At 40.4% G+C, this 18,934-nt stretch overlaps 1 protein-coding gene across 2 annotated transcripts in view; it reads right to left on the reverse strand.

The window, feature by feature from the left end:
- fgd5a (FYVE, RhoGEF and PH domain containing 5a) overlaps nucleotides 1–18,934 on the reverse strand; it is a 40,651-nt gene that overhangs the window by 19,293 nt on the left and 2,424 nt on the right. For both annotated transcript variants that reach the window (XM_008409583.2, XM_008409582.2), the window contains exons 2-5: nucleotides 14,317–17,056; nucleotides 5,634–5,751; nucleotides 2,214–2,272; nucleotides 1,825–1,855 (exon numbers count right to left, since the gene is read on the reverse strand). In XM_008409583.2, coding sequence (XP_008407805.1) covers nucleotides 1,825–1,855; nucleotides 2,214–2,272; nucleotides 5,634–5,751; nucleotides 14,317–17,056 — 2,948 coding nt within the window. The remainder of the gene's footprint in view (nucleotides 1–1,824; nucleotides 1,856–2,213; nucleotides 2,273–5,633; nucleotides 5,752–14,316; nucleotides 17,057–18,934) is intronic.

The following is an 18,934-nucleotide window of genomic DNA, read 5'->3' on the forward strand; positions in this document are numbered from 1 at the left end:
TATATATGTTTTAAGGGTTTTTGATTCATGGTTCTTCAGACTTTCTGGGACTTTCTGGGAGTATTCAGTTTTTACTGAATACCGGTTGTTTTTTTCAGACACTATCATTCACATTAAAAGGTACGTTTATATATCTGATAGATCATAAAAATAAACAATATCCCAAACTTTTGAACCCCCACTAAATCGATTTAATCCATCCTCTAAAATTGACAAGTTCAACAGCTGCAGCAAATACAAACATACCAAGACATGGCCGACCATCTGAACTAAAGACTGGGCAAGACGAATAATAATAGTAAAACTAAAAACACTTGTGTATTGTGGATGAGCTGCAGATATCAATAACTCAGGTGGGGAAATCAGTTAATTTATGATGAACAACAATGAAAATGGTGACATCATGCTGTGGGGACGGGAAAACTGGTGAGAATATAGCCATAACTACAAATTAAAAGATCTAGATCAGAGCGTATTTCAGTATTAGAATGGCCTAGTCAAAGTCCAGACTCAAACCCAGCGGGAAATCTGAATTTAGAATTGCTGTTCACAAAGCCTGAACTGTTTAGAAAAGAGAAGAGTGGAAAAAATGTCATCTGAAAAACCCAAAGTACAGGGGGGCTGAAAATAAAGGCAAGCCACACTTTTCAGAAACTAATTAGCAAAAATAAAAAAATGTGCTTTCACTGAAAAGTTATGATTAACAACTGATTAATAACAAACTACTGTTTTAAATGTGAACAAGTCCAACAGGTACAAGTATCTTTGTAACCACTTTAACTTATTTGCACCTGTTGCTTGTTTCCCAGGCAACACAAAAAAATCAACCGTGGCTCTAGACTTTTGAACAATATTATTACAATTCGTACAATAAACACTCAAATACAAACTTTATCCATCAATGTTCACATGAAGATGTAGCCTCTGGTTCTGTCTGTGCTTCAGCAGGCAGCAGCTAATTTATGAGTAAGGCTATTAGGTTGAAGCTACAGGTTTCAGGTCATCAGATGGGCCTGTTGTTGTTGTTGTAAATATTTATATTACTTAATGTTTAAAGGTATTAGGTCTAATAAATCGCTGCAGTGAAGTCACCGGAAGTGTCATAAAACATAAATGTCATTCTTTCCTTGTAAATCTGCAGTTATTTGATGTTGTTTTGACAGGAAGTGAATGAGAGGATGGAAAAAAAGAAATATGGTGTGTGTGTGTGGTCTACACACTAAAATCACCCTCCCGTCTCAAAAACAACAAAAAAACTCCAAAGTTCTCTATTTGACCGGCCGCATGGTCACGAGAAAGATCAACTTTTTTTTGGTGACATTTTTACTTGGAGGGATTTTTACCTTATTCACAAAAGAAACATACAAAACACATTTGTGGTGTGAGGACGTTGCGTCATCCTACAACTGACCACAACATGACAACTTTGTCAAGACCAGGAAGTAAACCTAGCTGCAACAACACTGATAAACTCAAAACCGAACATTACCAAAGGAAGGAGGGAGGAGGAGGAGACAGAGACTGGATGTGACACACACCCACACGCACACATGCACGCACGCACGCAAGCGCACGCACACACACACACACACGCACACACACACACACACACAAACACACACACACACACGCAAACACACGCACACACACGCAAACACACGCAAACACACGCACACGCACACGCACACACACACACACACACACACACACACACACACACACACAGCATAAGATCCAATGAGTAGATCTTTAAGAAATCTTTAAGCAGGACAGATATGAGGTCCATTTGACCCACTTTTGATCAGGCAGAGAAGATTTCCTTACCTCCTGAATGTGCTTGAGGGAGCTAACATGTCTGCAAAAACAAGAACATAACAAGATCATGTAAAAACTGTAAAAAGAAACCCTTAAAAAAATAGAGTTTTTAAAATTTTTACTACAAATTTAGCAAAATTATTTAAAAGGAAACATACAAAGCCTCGCAGAAGCGTCCATACTTAATTAATCTCTTTACAGTTTTTGACTTAATTGCATCAGTAAGGAATAATGGCATTTGTAGGCTGTGATGTGTAAAAAAAACCAGGTAATATTATTTTGGAAAGTTACTCCAGAAATTTTGATGAAATAACACAGAAGCGTCAAACAAACAAAAAAGAAAAACAACCAAGACCAACTGATTTTATTGGGCTTACCCACAAAACCTAGCCACTTACATTCTCTCCGAGTCAACAAGCTCTTTGGCAACGTAGAACGCTCTTGAACGCCCATCAATCTGCGTGACAGGAAGGGAAAATTGTGGGAGATTAATGAAAACAGTTCATGTTTAAAGGCCTTTTTGTGGGGCCCTCTCGAACATTAATAGTGCCTGCTACAGCGCTGCTAACCAGTCTGACGAAACACCGAATTTACTTTTTTTAAGATTCACGCTGTCAACATAAGACTGATTATTTCATTACTCTGCAGCCCCGACTCGAAAGCCTTCTCAAATTGAACATGTTTAAATTCAGATGCATTATTTATGAGAGGCTGTATGAAAAACTGCCCCACTGATTTAGAGGCTAATTGCTGCGCCTCAGAACATGAGAGCAAAAGCAAAACATTGAAGCTTTTATGGTTTTTACCAAGGTGACCAATGTGTGTGTGTGTGTTCAGAGTTAAATTTGCTCGTTTAAAGGGACACTGATCTTTTTATAGTAAAATCAAGGGCGCCCTTCCTTCTGAAATATTTCTTTTTTTTGTTCGATTTATTGTAACTTTCCTTTGAAGAGTAAGAAAACAAGGAAATGCACGTCACATGATCAGAACCGGGGGTTGTTATTGTTGTGACAGCAACAGGATGGGTGGGGTCCGTCTTTGAGCTACTGTAAAAGGTCTGCTCTTCATTGTACAAACACAGAAGGGGGATTTCAAGACCCATCAAATACAGACTGGAGAATAAGCTCCGACACGAGGCTGAAGAGAAATGAAGGGTTCGGCCACTAGGTGCTCATCTAATGGTGTCAAAATGAAAATCCCATCTACAGGTCTATTAAACACGATTATGAATGCAGGCTGTAATGATTCAGGTGGCTTCACCGGGCGTGCAGTGAACGTACAGGGTTCCATTACCAACTCTGCAGGGGCTGCTATGAGATTCTCAAAGAGTGATGACCTTGGATGAAAATCACCACTGTTTGGCAGTATCGAAACACAGCTTTAAAACAAAAATGTGTGGCGTTTGAACGTGCTCAAATGACTTAATTTAAAACTAATACTGCAAAAGTATTACAGTGAGAGCGTCTACTTCTGCTACTTGGGCGACAATATAGAGTAGCAGCTAAATTTAGGAGTAGTTTACAAGTGAACATGAAATTGGCATGTGTCGATCTGGAAAACGTTACAAAGGTGGAGGGGTTGGAAAATATTCTGTGGACCCAGGAGACGAAAGTGAAACTTTCTGAGAAGGTGAGCGTCATGTAATATCTGTTGTACAATTAAAAACATTTTATGGTGGATATGACCCTCTGCACGTGACGTCAGTGTCTTCGCCACTCGGCCCGCTCCGCCATGAAGGACGTCAAAGCAACCTATGCGCTCCCGTAAAGCCTGTCAAAAAACACACATCTGGTGGCCTAATATGGCTTTTATTTAGTTGATTTCGTAGTAAAAATGGTCAATGGGTGCTGCACATCAGACTGCACAAATAGATAAGGGTGAAAACCAAACTTGTCATTTTATTGTAAAACTTTTAACGAGATAGCGGCCCTCAATCACAATGACTGTCAGCCCTCGGTGTAATCACGGATTTGCAGCGAACACTTTTTACAAGGTAAGAAGATTAACATTCATATACTTTATAAGTAAGAATCATTAGAAAGATATGAAATACCGCATTATGGCGAAGGTACGCGCCTAACCATCAGAAATAATGGAGACGATGCCGCACCGTCATGTAGCCTAGCATATATGGAAAAAAAACTGGTTAGAGTCTCTTTTTCTGCTTAAAACCGGCTGCTCCGGTTTAAGGGGAAACGCTGTTTATGACATATAGTGACATAAATCATGTGGTGTGAATTCGGGCAAAGTGGGTAATTTTATCAACAGGAGGGAGGGAGGAAGTACGGGTCGGTTTCTAAGCTAGCTGTTTCAAGCTTCTGTAAATACCGCCGTCTACGAGCCACAACCAGGTGCGTTACGCTCAAAAACAAACAAGAATAACTTGGGTGAACAACTTAAGTTGCTCAGTTCACTACACCAGATCTTCACTTGCGACGTTTTTTTTTTACATAAATGTGCTCGAGGTGCTGGGGTAACAAATCCAGAAATTTCATGAGAAAAGGAAAGAAAAGAAAAATTACAAATCAAATTCATCACTCAAGTTTATAAGTTTCATAGCTTTAGAGTTGGTGCATATTTTTAAAGATTCTAAAAAACATCTTACATAAGCTCTAAAGACAGTGAGGATGGGTTTGTTTTTAGCAAATTTACAGGCATGTATGTGGAACTTAGCCAACAGACATAGTGTTATTGGAAATACCAAATAAAACATGTTTAACATTTAAAGGAATAAGTACATTACATATCCGACTAAAGAAAACATTAAAATCACACCAAAAGGTTTTGCTAAACTAGCATTCCCAAAAAAGGTGGGTTAATGTTTCTTGTTCGATGTGACAAAAGGAACAGAGAGGATCAATATTTGGAATATATTTTCTCAGTATTGAATTTACAGGGTAACACCTGTGCAAAATTTTAAGAGATACCTCGCGTACTTTGTTTGAGATAAAAAACTTTCTTGGCAACAACCATGTTTGTTCCCAATCAATATCTGAATAATGATTGTTCCAAAAAAATATAGAAGCAGGTTTGCTAATGGTATTCCTCTGGATTATTTCTCTAAAATGTTTATTACTGGTTTTGATACTAAGGAACGATTCTGAATTACCAATAAATAACTCTGGAAATTTGGGGTATTGGAACTTGCGACATTCGTCATGGCACCTCGAATGATTAAGTGATGTAGTTACAAAGGGTCAATAGGTGAATGCAGTTGTCTAGCTTAACCCTTGTGTCCAGAAATGGGGTCCAACCGACCCCACACACGTAAAACTTGTATAATTTTCCACAGTTCTCTACGTTTGCCTCAGTTCTCATACGCACAAGGGTTATCCGTGCTTTGGTCGTACAGCATTTTTCTTTTTGACTGGCATAGTCAAAGCCTGGACTTAAATCTAATTGACATGTGTTCGTATGCCCACAAATGCTGTTTATGCTAGAAAACCCTTTAACTTGGGAGAATTTAAACAATTTTTAAATAGTTGGTTAAAATTCATCCACATTGAGAAAACCTTCTTGCCACTTATCACTAAGCTTTGAAGGAAGTCTTTTTACACTTAGGGAGCCAAAAACAATCAGGATCTCAAGAATTGTTTTATTTTGTTAAGGAATTAGTTGCACACACACAAATTAAGACACTGGCTGTATCTGAGCTGGGAAAATCAGCTTTATTTACCTTTTAGTAAATAAAGTTGATTAAAGGTAATAAATTGAAAGTTTTATTTTATGTTTGATTGTGAACATATGTATCAGTTTAGTCTTTCCTCCTTGAATACAAATGAGAAATACATATATATCCAACATATATATCCACTCACCTGTCGGTCATAACTTTGCTCCAAGGCACCATCTTCCTCCTCTGAGGTACGACCGTGGTCTTCATCAGCTGATAGCCCGGCAGAGACCGGGTTCATGGGAAAAGGTTCTGTGTAGGCACTGCACAAGACATAAAAAGACACATTTAATATAGCAAAACCTATTATCATTATAACAGCTTCTATAGAACAGGATCACTGTATTAGCAATATGGCACGATGCTTTTTGTTTTTTTTTCTGTCGGGAATGCAAAGTGGCATAAAGCACACTCCATCTCAGACTCAGATTTACAATGAAAGGCCACTCACTGCATTCCCAAAGGGCACATTCAGACTCGGTGCTCAATTCCCAGTGCCTTATAAATGTATGTTTTTCTGCTTCCTTTGAGTGTCCCTAAGCATTTCAGTTTTCATAAAGAGTCCCTGGGTGCTTAGGGTGTAATAATCCCTTTCCTGATTAGGTCCTGAGGAGATGGCAAAGTTGTTAGAAATCCTTTTGTGCGGTGCAGGAGCTGAGGGGATATGCTACAGACGATTTCTTGTGTAATCCCTTCTAAATGCAACCTGCACTAATTAGCGATGCCCTCTGGCCCATTATGACCCTTTAAGTATATCTGACAGCATCACGTCATCACAAAACTGTAAATACGACAGGCATCGGCCGATGGCTCTAATGTCGATACAGAGCTGCTGCAAAATGAGAAGTCCAATGCAGTGCCTCATTGAAAAAAGAATTTGTTATTGACTAATGAGGAGTAGGCTATACCTCCAGGAGACTAAAGGTTATAGGAGTTATCTTTTAGACTCAGTTTCCTTTCAGACATACTCATACTTCACAAGGATCTCTCTGTAGTTCAAGTTCTCTCTCTTTCTCTCACACATCCAAGCCGCCACCTATAACAGCCTTATTGGGCGGGCCGGTGGAAGCACCTACGGCCCATTACTCACGGTTGACCTCAGAGTAGTCGGATCGGCGTAGCCGGGGCTCCCGGGTTTGGCTCAGAAGGGAAAAAAAAGAACTGTGGGGAATTGCTCTTCTTTAAAGTCATTCTGCCGCTCTGATTTATTGCACTATCTATAAAACGACCGAGAGCAACTCCACTGAGGACTTTCACCTTCACCTTTTCGTCTTCAACCTACAATAGCACTCCAGTCTTCAATTATTCAGAGGAACATTTCACACAAAAGAAGAAATGTAATCAAATAAAAGGAAAAAAATGATTGGGATTGCAATATATGTTAAGCTTAGCAAGTTAAACCAAACAAATTAAACCGAAAACTTGGACAACTATGAGAAACATTAGATATGGGCCCGGAGAATAAGACTTTGGAAAAAGACTGTTAAAGCAAAGTTATTATCCCAGCTGGCTGTGTTGGTAACACGACAAAGTTAAATCTAGTGTGTCAAATTTAAAGGCGGGCACAATAACGGTGGAAAAAGAGAGACGTGTCTCACCAGCCTCCGCTAAATTTGATGGCGCTTGTAATACACGATTCAATAAAGTAAACACTCCGTATCAAAATATATATTAGAAGAAGTCTTTTTCCACTTATAATGGCACCATTATGAGAAAAAAAGACTAAAGGTGCTGGTTCATTAGCTTGCTAAGAGGAATGGGATACTAATGGGGGATTTGGAAAATGTGCTCGAGTGTTCGCTGTCTTTAGTGAGGAAGGTTATTTGTTTACTGATGTTGAGGTGGCGTCTGTACAAAGTAATAATATATTTTCTTTATGATTGCTGCTGTGATACATGTGGTCTGTTTGGGATAGGTGAAGGATAATTTTTCAACTGCATGATGAGTTGGGATTTGGGGTCACAGATCCAAATTCCAACTTTTGAGTGCTGAAGTGACTTGAGTATTTTTATATGTCAGATCTTGTCGTATTTCAGAGCTAGAAAATCAAAAAAATTATCACAGGACTAAACATAAATTGATCAAATCAAACAGAAAACTATTCTTGACATAAAAAAACATATGATGACTGAGCATATAGCTAAAACTTGAGTGAAAACAGAGTGACCATTAAGAAAGTAAAGTTAATTTCAGCCTCAATGAAAGTACCAACCCAAGACTGATGGACACAACACAATACAAGGCAGCTCATGCCTTGTGTTCTAACTTTCAGATATCTTCAAGTCTGTTAATGTTAGCAAATTGCAAATTTTAAAAATTAATCAACTGCTCTTTCCAAACATTGCTCCTGCATGCCTCACTCATGGTAATTAGCTGCAACATTTACTTTCTTTTTCTCGGTGTCTGAGCCAAATGAGTGATAGGTTGAATAACAATATTGTTTTCCATTCACCATTAGTTCTAAGTCACTTTTTTTTATTAAACTAAATGGCATATAGTGAGAAAACCTAACAGTAGAGAGTCTTATAGAGTTAAAGTGATGTGACAGATGGTGTCCTTAAAGTCATTGCTGTGGTGCAACATTTTAAACAAGCACTGCATGGAGTGCTGGTGCATTAGAGTCGCAATGCTGGCCAGAACCAGAACAGAAATTACATCTACCTGGGTTATGCATGAATTTTATTTTTATATATACGGTATATATATATACAGTGGGTCTATAAAGGTCTATATATATATATATATATAAAGAAAATGTAGCAAATTAATGGTATACTGACCTCACAATTTCAACCACTGAAAGAAGAAACAAAGAAAAAATGAACAGCCAATAATTTAAAGAAACTGGCTAGAGAAATTGTTGCTGCACAGCTCGATGGTGCAAAGCAGGCCTACAGTAACACCTGACAGTACTATAATTAAAGGTCTAATCACAGGAATGGAATTTTGTCAGCGACTACCAATACTGATTATTTTAAAACTGGCTGTTTTAGGTACTTGAATCGAATCCCATCACAAACTCAGAAATTTCAAGGCAGAGAGTTTTGATTAAAGTTTTGAATAAAATCAGCTTGCAGCTGGAACGCAGTGAAATTGAGTGTAATGTCATTTCCAAGTTGTGATTACCGAGGCAGAGAGAGCCGAAGTGCTCTTTAAATATTCAGCTACTGCAAATCCGCTTTCACTGACGGAGGCTGTACAGTACAATCAGCGTAATTGATATAATGACATCAAAGCTGTCAGAGGAGCATTTAAACACTTTTTATTGAGTCTCTGATGCGGTTTAAACATGATACAACATAACGGATGACGTCTTTGGGGATTTCAAAAAAATCAAAAATCCAGCTTCCCCTCTTGGAATTTCAGTTTCAGGAGGGACATTACAGAACACAGTAATGGTCTCTAGGGTCCTTTATGTTTAAGTGTCTTTTTAAAGAATATAGGTTAGCTTTTTAAGCAATTTTAAAAAGCTAACCATACGTGTTTTCAAGCAGAAATATACCTTAAAAAGATTGTGAGATAAAGCTTAATCTAAACGGTCACAAGCCACGTTTGAGCCATCCGTTGTTATAGACAATTAATAGCAAGGCTAAAAGGATGCAAATAGTTGCATTGCTATATTACATTCTGACAAACATGAGGGTACATGTAAACTAGTTCGTAGGGTCAGATGCTCGTCTGGCATATCCAGACCAGAGGATTGTTTGCTGTAGCTTCAGTCCTGCACTGTGTGGTTTGGCAAATCATAGCAGACATGAACTCACTCTTTAGCAACAATACATCTAGCACCCATAAATCTGTTAGCTTGTTCCTGAAGAGAGACTGCAGCAGTTATTGGTAATCTCAAGTAACAGCAACAGCAGACTTGACATTCCTGACTGGACCACACCTCATTCTGTTGTTCCAAGGGAAAGCAAAGCCCTCACCCCGCCACAGAGGTAAGCCCATTCCTCCCGTTTTGTCGTACCTGTCATGCCGTTTCTGCGCCTCTCTACCTCACCCTTATCCCGCATTTCCTGTAAACAGGCTGGTGGGAAGCTCCTGGGCTGGATACTTCCTCCCTTGGGATGACCTGTTAACGACCTCAGAGCAACTGGCACCGGTCCTGGCGAACCAGGGACACGCCTTGCCCACTGCCTCGCTGCACCACGCACCACCCAGAACAACAAAGTACTTAAGATGGCTCCCTCATCACTACTAATGCTAAAACAACAGTGGGTGGAGGTGCCGTTTTAAAGGCCATGCCAGGGCTTTGTCATCATTCTGAAGAGGTTTTTTGCTGAACTGGAAGAGTGATGTACAACTCTGCTACACATTAGCAGGACCCCATTATACGTGCTAAAATAAAACAGCGTCTCAGCTGCACAAAATCCTGAACTTTCTTTGTTAAAATTAACTGGTTTCCTGCGCCCATTTGTAGCCGTTTAGCTTTTTTCAATGGGACTGGTTTGCTGTGACAGCATCCTCAGCTGGACCATTATCTGGCTGATAAAACAGCACAGAGATGTAACTCCGGCCGCTCGCACTTATACGCATATAATAAGCAACCCACACACCTACAAAAAAAAAAAAAAAACACACCTTGATTGGGATTGGGTTAAATCGCAGCGTCTGTTTTGCATTCATCCTACACTGCAGTGCGCCGCTAATGAACATGTTTCTTTGCTTAGTCTGAATGTGTGTGCTAATGTGGCGTCTTAATGCTGGCGTGCATTAATCACACCACAAGAAACAGGAGAGCAGCTTTTTAAGCTTGCCTTAAAATGCACGTCTGTGGCTGGAGGCGTTTGTTGAGAAACTCCCCGAGGCTATCCGCTCATTTTCCCTCACAAAAATCAACTTGTTTCTCCAAGGAGCTTTGACCGTGCTGTGTTGAATGTGTTCTTAATAAATCAATGTCATCGTCATCTCCGTGTTCTGGGACTGCAGTAGTGTCAGGATTTCGAAGGTTTTCACGCGATATGTGCTCACAAAGGCATAGAAATGGCTCTCTGTGAGTAAACTCTCGCACAAATACATATTCTATCGACCTAAATAAAAAAATCCGCCCTGAGGCAACTCAAGAGTGACCCTGGTAACCGGAACCTCGTTGGTGGGAATGCGGCTAAAGGAAAAGCAGAAAGACTGATATGTTTTTGGCATCCTTGTGGCTGGTGTGGGATCTGAAGCACAAAGCGAAGCGCACTGATACCATCACTAGGACACAAAGCATCTGCAGTGGTCAGGTATAGAGCTCTTTAGAAATGCTCAGACATATAAGAGTGCCTTGAAAACATATTAACACCCTGTGGGCAGAGGTGCCAAATTCATTTTGGGTTACATGCGGTTCATGAATGTTCTCTAGGGCCGTTTGTTCAAGAAAGTATAGATGAAACCAATTAACACGTTGTTAAATTATTAGTACATAGCTGCCTCTGTATCCAAACATTTGAAATATTGAACACTTGTTCACATTAATCAGTCTCAGGATTTCACGGTTATCATAAAAGTAAGAAAGTTAGCAGTCACTTCAGCCCAATGTTTTTGACCCTTTTTGCAAAAGCGCATATACATTAGTGAAAAAAAAAGTGGGTACCGCCATTGTCTAAAATGACAGTGGTTAGGTAAGTTAGGAACGGAGACGGTTAACATTACGAAGGTGGAAGAAAGCAGAGTGGGTGATGTCAGTATGAGCTGTGAAAGGGAGGATGCTGGGATGACACAAAGACTATTGACCTGTGGTGAGAGGAGGACAGTGGATAAAGAAAATTTGCTGGATTTGCAGATTGTGGACTTTGTGCCAATAAGAAGCATTTCAGTTTTATATGGATTAAGTTTAAGACGATTTTGAGAGGCATGAGGAGGGATAAAGGTGTGGTAGCTCTGGAGGACATGTAGAGTTGGATGTAATCTACATAGCAGTGGAAATTGATACATTTTCTGAATTTACTGCCAAGAGTGAGAAGATAAATATTGAAGAAGAGTGGCACCAGGACACAGCCCTGGGGCGTGCCACTCACTGACTGCGGATACTTGGGATTGGAAAGGCTTTAGCTGAACAAGGTGAGAGCCATCAGAGAGATATGATGATGAGAACTAGGATAAAGCTGTGTTGTTTATTCCAAGAGAACCTGAACAGCTAAGCAGAAGTCCAATGCCGTCAAGAGATCTTTGGCGATTTTGACCAGGGTGGTCTCTGTGCTGTGACAGGGCCGAAAACCAGACTGAAATTGTTTAAACAAGTTATTGTTACAGAGCTACAAGTTTTTCTAAAGCTTTGAACAGAAATGGGAGATCAGAAATTGGTCTGAAATCATTAAGATCAGTGGGTTTCTAACCAGGTTTCTTAACCATTTGTATAATTACTGATGTTTTAAATAGTGCAGGAAGGTGAGGGAAGAATGGGTGATTTCAGTAATGAGGCAGGAGTGATGGGAGAGAAAGTTTAACAAGCGTTGTAGGTGGAGATCTAATGTATAAGTGGAGGACTTAAATGTATGGATAACTGAGGATATTTTATTGGTGGATGTCAAATTGAAGATAAAAGGTATTTAGCACCCTTTTTTGATGCCTCTAAGTGAAATTAGATTTGTTTGAGAACATCAGTGCACAAACAATGCCTTAAAGGAATAAGAGACAGAGCAGATAGGTTTGGAATAAAGTTGTGAAGAGGTTTAAAACTCTGGAGGAGCTGCAGAGATCCACAGCTCAGGTAGAGGAATCTGGTGGCATGTCAGATATTAGCCATGCACTTCACAAATCTTTATTCTTAGCCTTCGTGGAACCTTCGTGGAGCAGGCTAAGAATAAAGTTCCTATTGAAAGAAAGCCATAAAAATACAAGTTCAAAGATTTCCAAAAAACCATACAGGGGAGAGGATTTTTTTTCTTTTGGAAGAAGGTGCTCTGGTCAGTTGAGACTAAAATCAAACTTTTTGGCTCATGTGCAAACTTGTTCATATTCATCATATTGATAAAATGTCCCATTCAAAGTTCAAACCTAAATCTAATAGATATAATCTGTGACATGACTCCAAATGCAAAAACTCAAACTCAGGCTACATTCTGGAGTGACTGTAGTACAGTTGGGATGTTTTTGTACCGTCTCAATATGGTGATTCCCCACTTCATCACACACTGCAGTAAACCCTGCAGTGACAGAGAAGCAACCAGGGGAGAGCCATTTTAATAAAAAAAGAAATCCTCTTAAACACAAGTGGCTGACACAGTAAAGGAATTACACCAGAACTGCTTCTTTTGTCTTTCCTTTGTTCACGCAAGACAATCCACTATTCCACTTTATCATTTACAAACCTTGTTTTTATATTGATCTGCCTTTTTCTATTAACACTTTTTCTTCCTCTGGTGCTCTCACGTTTTCGCTTATCCTCCACCACTTCGACGTGTGAAAGAACCCCCCTCGCCCATTTTGTCACTTTTAATTGCATCCATAATGACTTTCCCTAATGTGCAGAAGCTGCACTCACTGAGCTACCTCATTGCCAGCCAGTACCTGTTCTACTACATCAGTCTTGCATGAAAAAAGCACCACCAGATGTGACCTCAAAATCAAATAAATAAATAAAAAAACGGATACGTTTTCTCAGAAGAGCTGTTGGTCTTTTTGAAGCCAGTGATGTCTGACCGGGCAGGCTGCTTGTTTCTCAGATACGTTAACAAATATCACCTGGTTGAGTACTACAGTGGAATCCCTCTTACTGGAAAGTATCCTAAAATAAAGTGTGAGGATGTTAGCTGTTCAAGTATTTTGACTGTATAGTGTGCATTGAAATAGGATTGTATCTGGATTTTATTTGGCCACAGTTAATGTTTTAGATCATCTGACAAAACTTTATATTATGTAAAGATAACGTGAGTGAATACAAAAGGCAGCTTTTAAGTTACAAATTCATTTGAAAAGGGGAAAAATATGCAATCAAAATGGACTTAGGTGAAAAGTAATCATTAGGCTGGTTAAACCATGAATTAATTACAATTAAACACAGCCTCAAATGTAATACACTAGACTGTTTACTGCCAAAATTGTAGAAATCATCTAAATAGCTGTTATCTACTCTATGCCAGATAACATAGAGTAGGCCGAGCAATACGTCATTTCCCAGTGTAAAAAAAAGGTGAATGAACAAATGAGATAAAAACAAATCTCCACCATCTATCTGGAAAGGGTTGCAATCCCACTTTTAATCTCCTAAGACTTCAGCAATACTTAGAGAGAACCATTTTGGGCATTTTTTCTGTTTTCTCCACAAATAGAAAAATGGTTTATGTTCCCACGAGTCGGTGCCAAAATTATTCTGAATTATCATGCACATTCTATAGAGCGCTATAGAACTATAGTGCTCTTTGAAGCATTATAGAAGAACCTAGAGCAATAACTAGAGCAGGGTAGAACCGTCTCTGCCTCTGGTCAGGTGTGGATTCATGAATTAATAAGAAAGACACTATAGAAAAAGTGCATCTGTAGGAAAGTTTAAAGCCCAAAACCCTCGCTGACCAAAGAGAGTACATACCCCAACACTTTTGACAAAATATTCTGTCAACTAATGAGACTGGTAACGTGGTGGTAGTTTAGCAGTCTGGGGCTGCTTTGCTAACTGAGAACCTGGAAATTTTGCTGATTTAGAAAAAGGCTTGCCAAACATTCTGTGAAAGATCTGAGATCAAACTGTGATTTTGTTCATTAATTAGGGTACCTGATACTAGAAGCATCTGTAGTCAAAATTATTTGAGCTTTCTCATAATATTACACCAGACATTGCTATAAATAAGGTTGAAATAAAATTTTTTGTATTTGTTGAGGTGAAGTCAAAGAAAATACTTTGTTCCTACCTTTCAGAGTCTGCTTTCAATGTCTGAGGCTTGCTGTCAATCCCAGGAAAACTGTTCATATCCACATAACCATCATTTTCATTGGACACCACTGTGGTGCGGTTTGGATTTTCAAAAAATTCTGTGACCGTGTGGGATCTGGTGGGTCTTCCTGGGATCTGGATGTTCTCGTAGTCAGAGCTCATGGCTGGAATATTTTCATAGTCTGAGGTGTCCGCACTGGGGAATGAGATGGACCGAGGTTTGGTCATTGGAAGGGGCATGATGGAGCGGCGAGAACGCTCCTCAAAGGATTCTACTCTGGACACGCCCTTGCCATCAGTTTTGAGGTCTCCTTTCCTCCTGTGGGGATCTTTGCAGAGAATAAGAGAGGATGACAAGTTTGATGGATGTTGCTGGGGGTTCACCATGGCAGATTGAAGCTGAGGTGAGTTGCCATTGCTTCGACGATCAAGCTCTATGACTCTCACGCCGTGATGGCTGGACTCGGAGGAGGATCGCGAAGAGCGGACACTTCCGTCACTGAAACCCTTTGGGTCGGTCTTCCTCTTGAACTTGAACGCCAGAAAACTCTTAAACGAGGACTTCTTCTTCTTGGGCATTTCATTCAATTCATGCTGGATCAGAAGGGATGGTGAGCTCTTAGTGACAGGTCTCTTGGTGATTGGAACCAGCTCAAAGGGTGGAGGTATGTCCGCTAAAGACGTTGGCGTGGAAACACCACTTGATGACTGATGGCTACGCTGAGAGAAGCTCCCAGAGGAAGTTATGACGCATGGCAGGGATAAAGTGTCATCCTTTCTCTTTGTCCTGATCTCATTCTGAAGTGATTGGTCATTCTCCGCTGAAGTGAAAAAGGATAATCCTGGACCATCGGCAGACCGAGAAGAGAGCAAGAAGCGACGAGACTTTGTAGATGGAGTTATGGAATTAACTGCTGGCTGCTCCGAGGGGTTGAGATGTTCACTGCTCTTATCCTCCGGTACGGTGCAGTAGTCATGAGTCTCTGTACCTGTTTCCTCTGGTACAGTTTCTGGCACGTAATTTGAGACTTTTCCAGAGTAAGACCTTGATCGTGTGACAATGGTTTTTCGATCAAGAGGCATGAAGTTCTCCCCTTCTGATTCAAACCCAACCTCTACATATATGTGCTCATCGCTGTCTGAGTCTGTGTCTTCATAGTAAGGCACAATGTGGCAGTCTAGTTCTTCAATGTCTTCTTCAAAGGCTTCAGTGGTGTGAGCAAACACCACCCTATTTGTGAGCTCTGGGGTGCAGCCCAGGTCTAGGTCTGCTGGCACTGTGATGTTGCACAACCTGAGGCGAGGCTGGCAGCTTTTTCTCTGGCCGCGCAAAGCCAATTCTCGCTGAGCAGTCCTCTCTTTTGCACTCTTAACTCGGATATGCTTCTTTTCCACCTCCTCTTCCTCGTCCTCTTCACCTATCTCGACGTAATCTTCCGATGACACGCATTCAGATTGCTCAGCGTTATCATCTTTTAGGCAGATTGAATCATCAATGTCCGCATATTCATCAGCTGACTCGATGTCTTTGTCTTTATGTTGAAAAGATTGCTCTGTGGGGTCCTCATTGTGAAGCTGTTCTGAGTTGGCTTGCTCGTCTTCAAGCTTATCCACGTCATCTGATGACACGTAGTAAGGTTCCTGGTTACAGGCATCCTGGGCTTGAGATTCATTTGCTGATGAAAATGTATCTTCCTCTCCGGGGTTCCACTCAGGATCAGCTGTGCTACTCGTATCTTCTGGAACCGCTTCTATGACGGAATAAGGCCCGAACACGTCTTCTGTGCTGGATGTGAATCGAAAACAACCAGAGGGGTCCTTTGTGGCTCGCTCTGGCTGCCAGACTTCTGTGTCCCCTGTTTCAGCCGTGTCACACGACTCGCACGTATCGCTGGCATCATCAGTGGGGCCGATCAAATCATACGGATACTCCTCAGTAACAGTTGGAAGCATGCTGAATCCATATGCAAATCTGCCATTTTCCAACTCCTCCTCATTTGGGAAAAAGCTACCTGGCAGCTCAATGCTTGTTTCATTAAGTCTAGAGTCGTCGTTCTCACAGCCAACACTGGATGACTGTGTTTGCTCAAGATGTGACTCCACCTCTTGTTCATGTAAGTGCTCTGTAGAGTCACAACCCATTTCCGACTTCTCTACCTCTTCATACTCTGGCTCCGCTGGAGGATGCAATGACATTACTGTACTCTCATCATGGGTGTGGTCACCATCTTCAGGCTGAACGGAATCACTGTCTGTGGTTTCTTCCTCTGCGATGTCAATCAAATCGTCTGCCTTGATCGTGTCATCAGAGGCTATGCTGTCCAAATCGCCATCTTTATCAAACACTTCTGCTCCTCCATCTGTTCCTGCCACCGTTTCTTCCTCTGCCGTGTCCTCTTTGTTGCTCCCTCCTGCACTGTTGTCACTAACCCCACCCTCTACTTCTTGTCTCTTCTCTTTATTGTGGTTCTCCTCAGTCACTTCAAGGAGATCTCCGGTCTCCCCGTCAATGTGAGGCAGCTCTCCATTGCTGAGCCTGTGCTGATGGTGGGTGTCTCCCTGTAGGTGAGACTGAGAGAGAGGCCTGGGTTTGGGGGCCACAGGAGGTTTCAAGCCATGGACAGGGGGCCATGACTTTGATGTCAACTTTGACTGCACCTTGATAGTGAGGTGACTGCGGACCCTTGGTCGAGGGACTTGCAGTGGATTTTGAAACTCTGTGTGAAGAGAATGAGAGAAAATTCAAAGTTAGCATGACACAAATCATGTTTTTACAACTTTTTGCGATTTTACATGTCTTTTACAAGAATAATTGTGTTTTATATCTAATGCATAAATTTTACAGACATTCATAAGTAGTTTATGTCTTCCCTGCAGCAACAAATATCACACCAGTTAATACCAATATTATTTTACTAATGCTTAACCTTTCTCACATCTGAATTGGGTGGTTAATTTTACAAAGACTATTTTTTTCTAAACTGTAAATAAATGTATGCAGTGTGTCACCAATGATCTTTCTGTGTTCAACACATACTGAGAACAAAACATGTATTGTTTGCAGTCATAGTAATTGATATTAAAACAACTAGCAAAAATAAAAAAATAAATAAAACACCATTGAAACTGCTGAACAATTTTTGATTTTTAAACCACTTTACTAATTTTCCATGTGGACAGTCACCAGCTTCTGTGTAAATACCCACTGAAATATAAAGACAATGTAATGGTTGAACAGCTTCACAAAAACCACTACCACGCTTTTTTAAGATTAGAGTCGTTTTAAGATTTTGCTTGTCTCCATCACCCAACAATAACCACCCCGCACCCCACTACAGCCCCTCCTCAGACCGGTCATTATAGTTTCAGCACTCTGGACCAATGAACAGAACCTCTTTTCATAAATCTTGAACTGACTCTTTAAAGAAAGCCGCATCCAGTGCAGATGTCAGCGACCAACAGAAAGCTCTAAGGGACGTTATCAGCAGGAAAAACAACAGAGCTGCGGGGTACTTAGAGGAGGAACAATATCACCGCTGTATGGGAAGTGGCAAGTGGTTTGGGGATTTGTGGTAGGATGGCACACAAAACAAACTAGGATCCAAACTTTTCTAACTACTACATCAACAAAAGTACTTACGTCTTTGGAAAAAGCCTCATAAGCTACAATTACAAGAGGCTTAAGGGTATATTCTAGATTTTACGATGCTCTGTTACCATCAGTACCAGTTCCCTTGCTTGCAGTACGTCATGTCATTTTGGTGGGAATGGTGGGAGGCTAACAGCTAGTGGGAGTGGGCAATCTGAGCTGCTTTAATCATATTCAAAATAGTCAAACAAAAGGATGTTCATATCCTTAGGATGTTCATAAATGTTAGCATTTAATTAATCATTTTCAGCATTACTAGAGACTGCTGTGGTAATTTTCTTCACTGAGCAACATTAGTGTCTCTACATAAAGTGGCTGACTGTAGGTTTGCTAGAAAAAGTTCCCAAAAACTAAGATACCAAGAAAAAAAGTAAAATTTTTAATAGTACAAATTTTTTCTATAAAAGAGTGGTATGGCTCACTGCCCTGGGGGCCATTTTGTCAGGGGGCGGTACAGGCACCCAACAAATATTTTTTAAACTAAATTGCTCTTTTGTTACTTTCTAACGAAATGTGGACTGAATTTGATCATTTCTAGTTCAAAATATAAAGCTTGAACATGCATAGTTTACAATGAACAGGCCAAAATCAAATTGAGACTATTATATATCCATCCATCCATCCATTTTCTTTACACCCTTGTCCCTTAGTGGGGTCAGGAGGGTTGCGTGTGCCTATCTCCAGCTAACGTTCACGGTGAGAGGCGGGGTCACCCTGGACAGGTCGCCAGTCTGTCGCAGACTAATAGTCTGCAACATTATATATATATGTATATAATGTCGCAGGTGGTTAGGCAGGTAACCACCTGCCTATAATCTGATTTGACAAAAAAAAAAAAAAAAAATCTTGTTGGTTGAGTTTTTTTGATCGACCTTGTCAGCTGTTAGTTTAGAGAAGTAAGACTTGCTGTCATTGTGATCAGTGACAGTGGTCAATATATATATTG

This window comes from Poecilia reticulata, linkage group LG5 (assembly GCF_000633615.1).
Source record: "Poecilia reticulata strain Guanapo linkage group LG5, Guppy_female_1.0+MT, whole genome shotgun sequence".
NCBI lineage: Eukaryota > Metazoa > Chordata > Actinopteri > Cyprinodontiformes > Poeciliidae > Poecilia > Poecilia reticulata.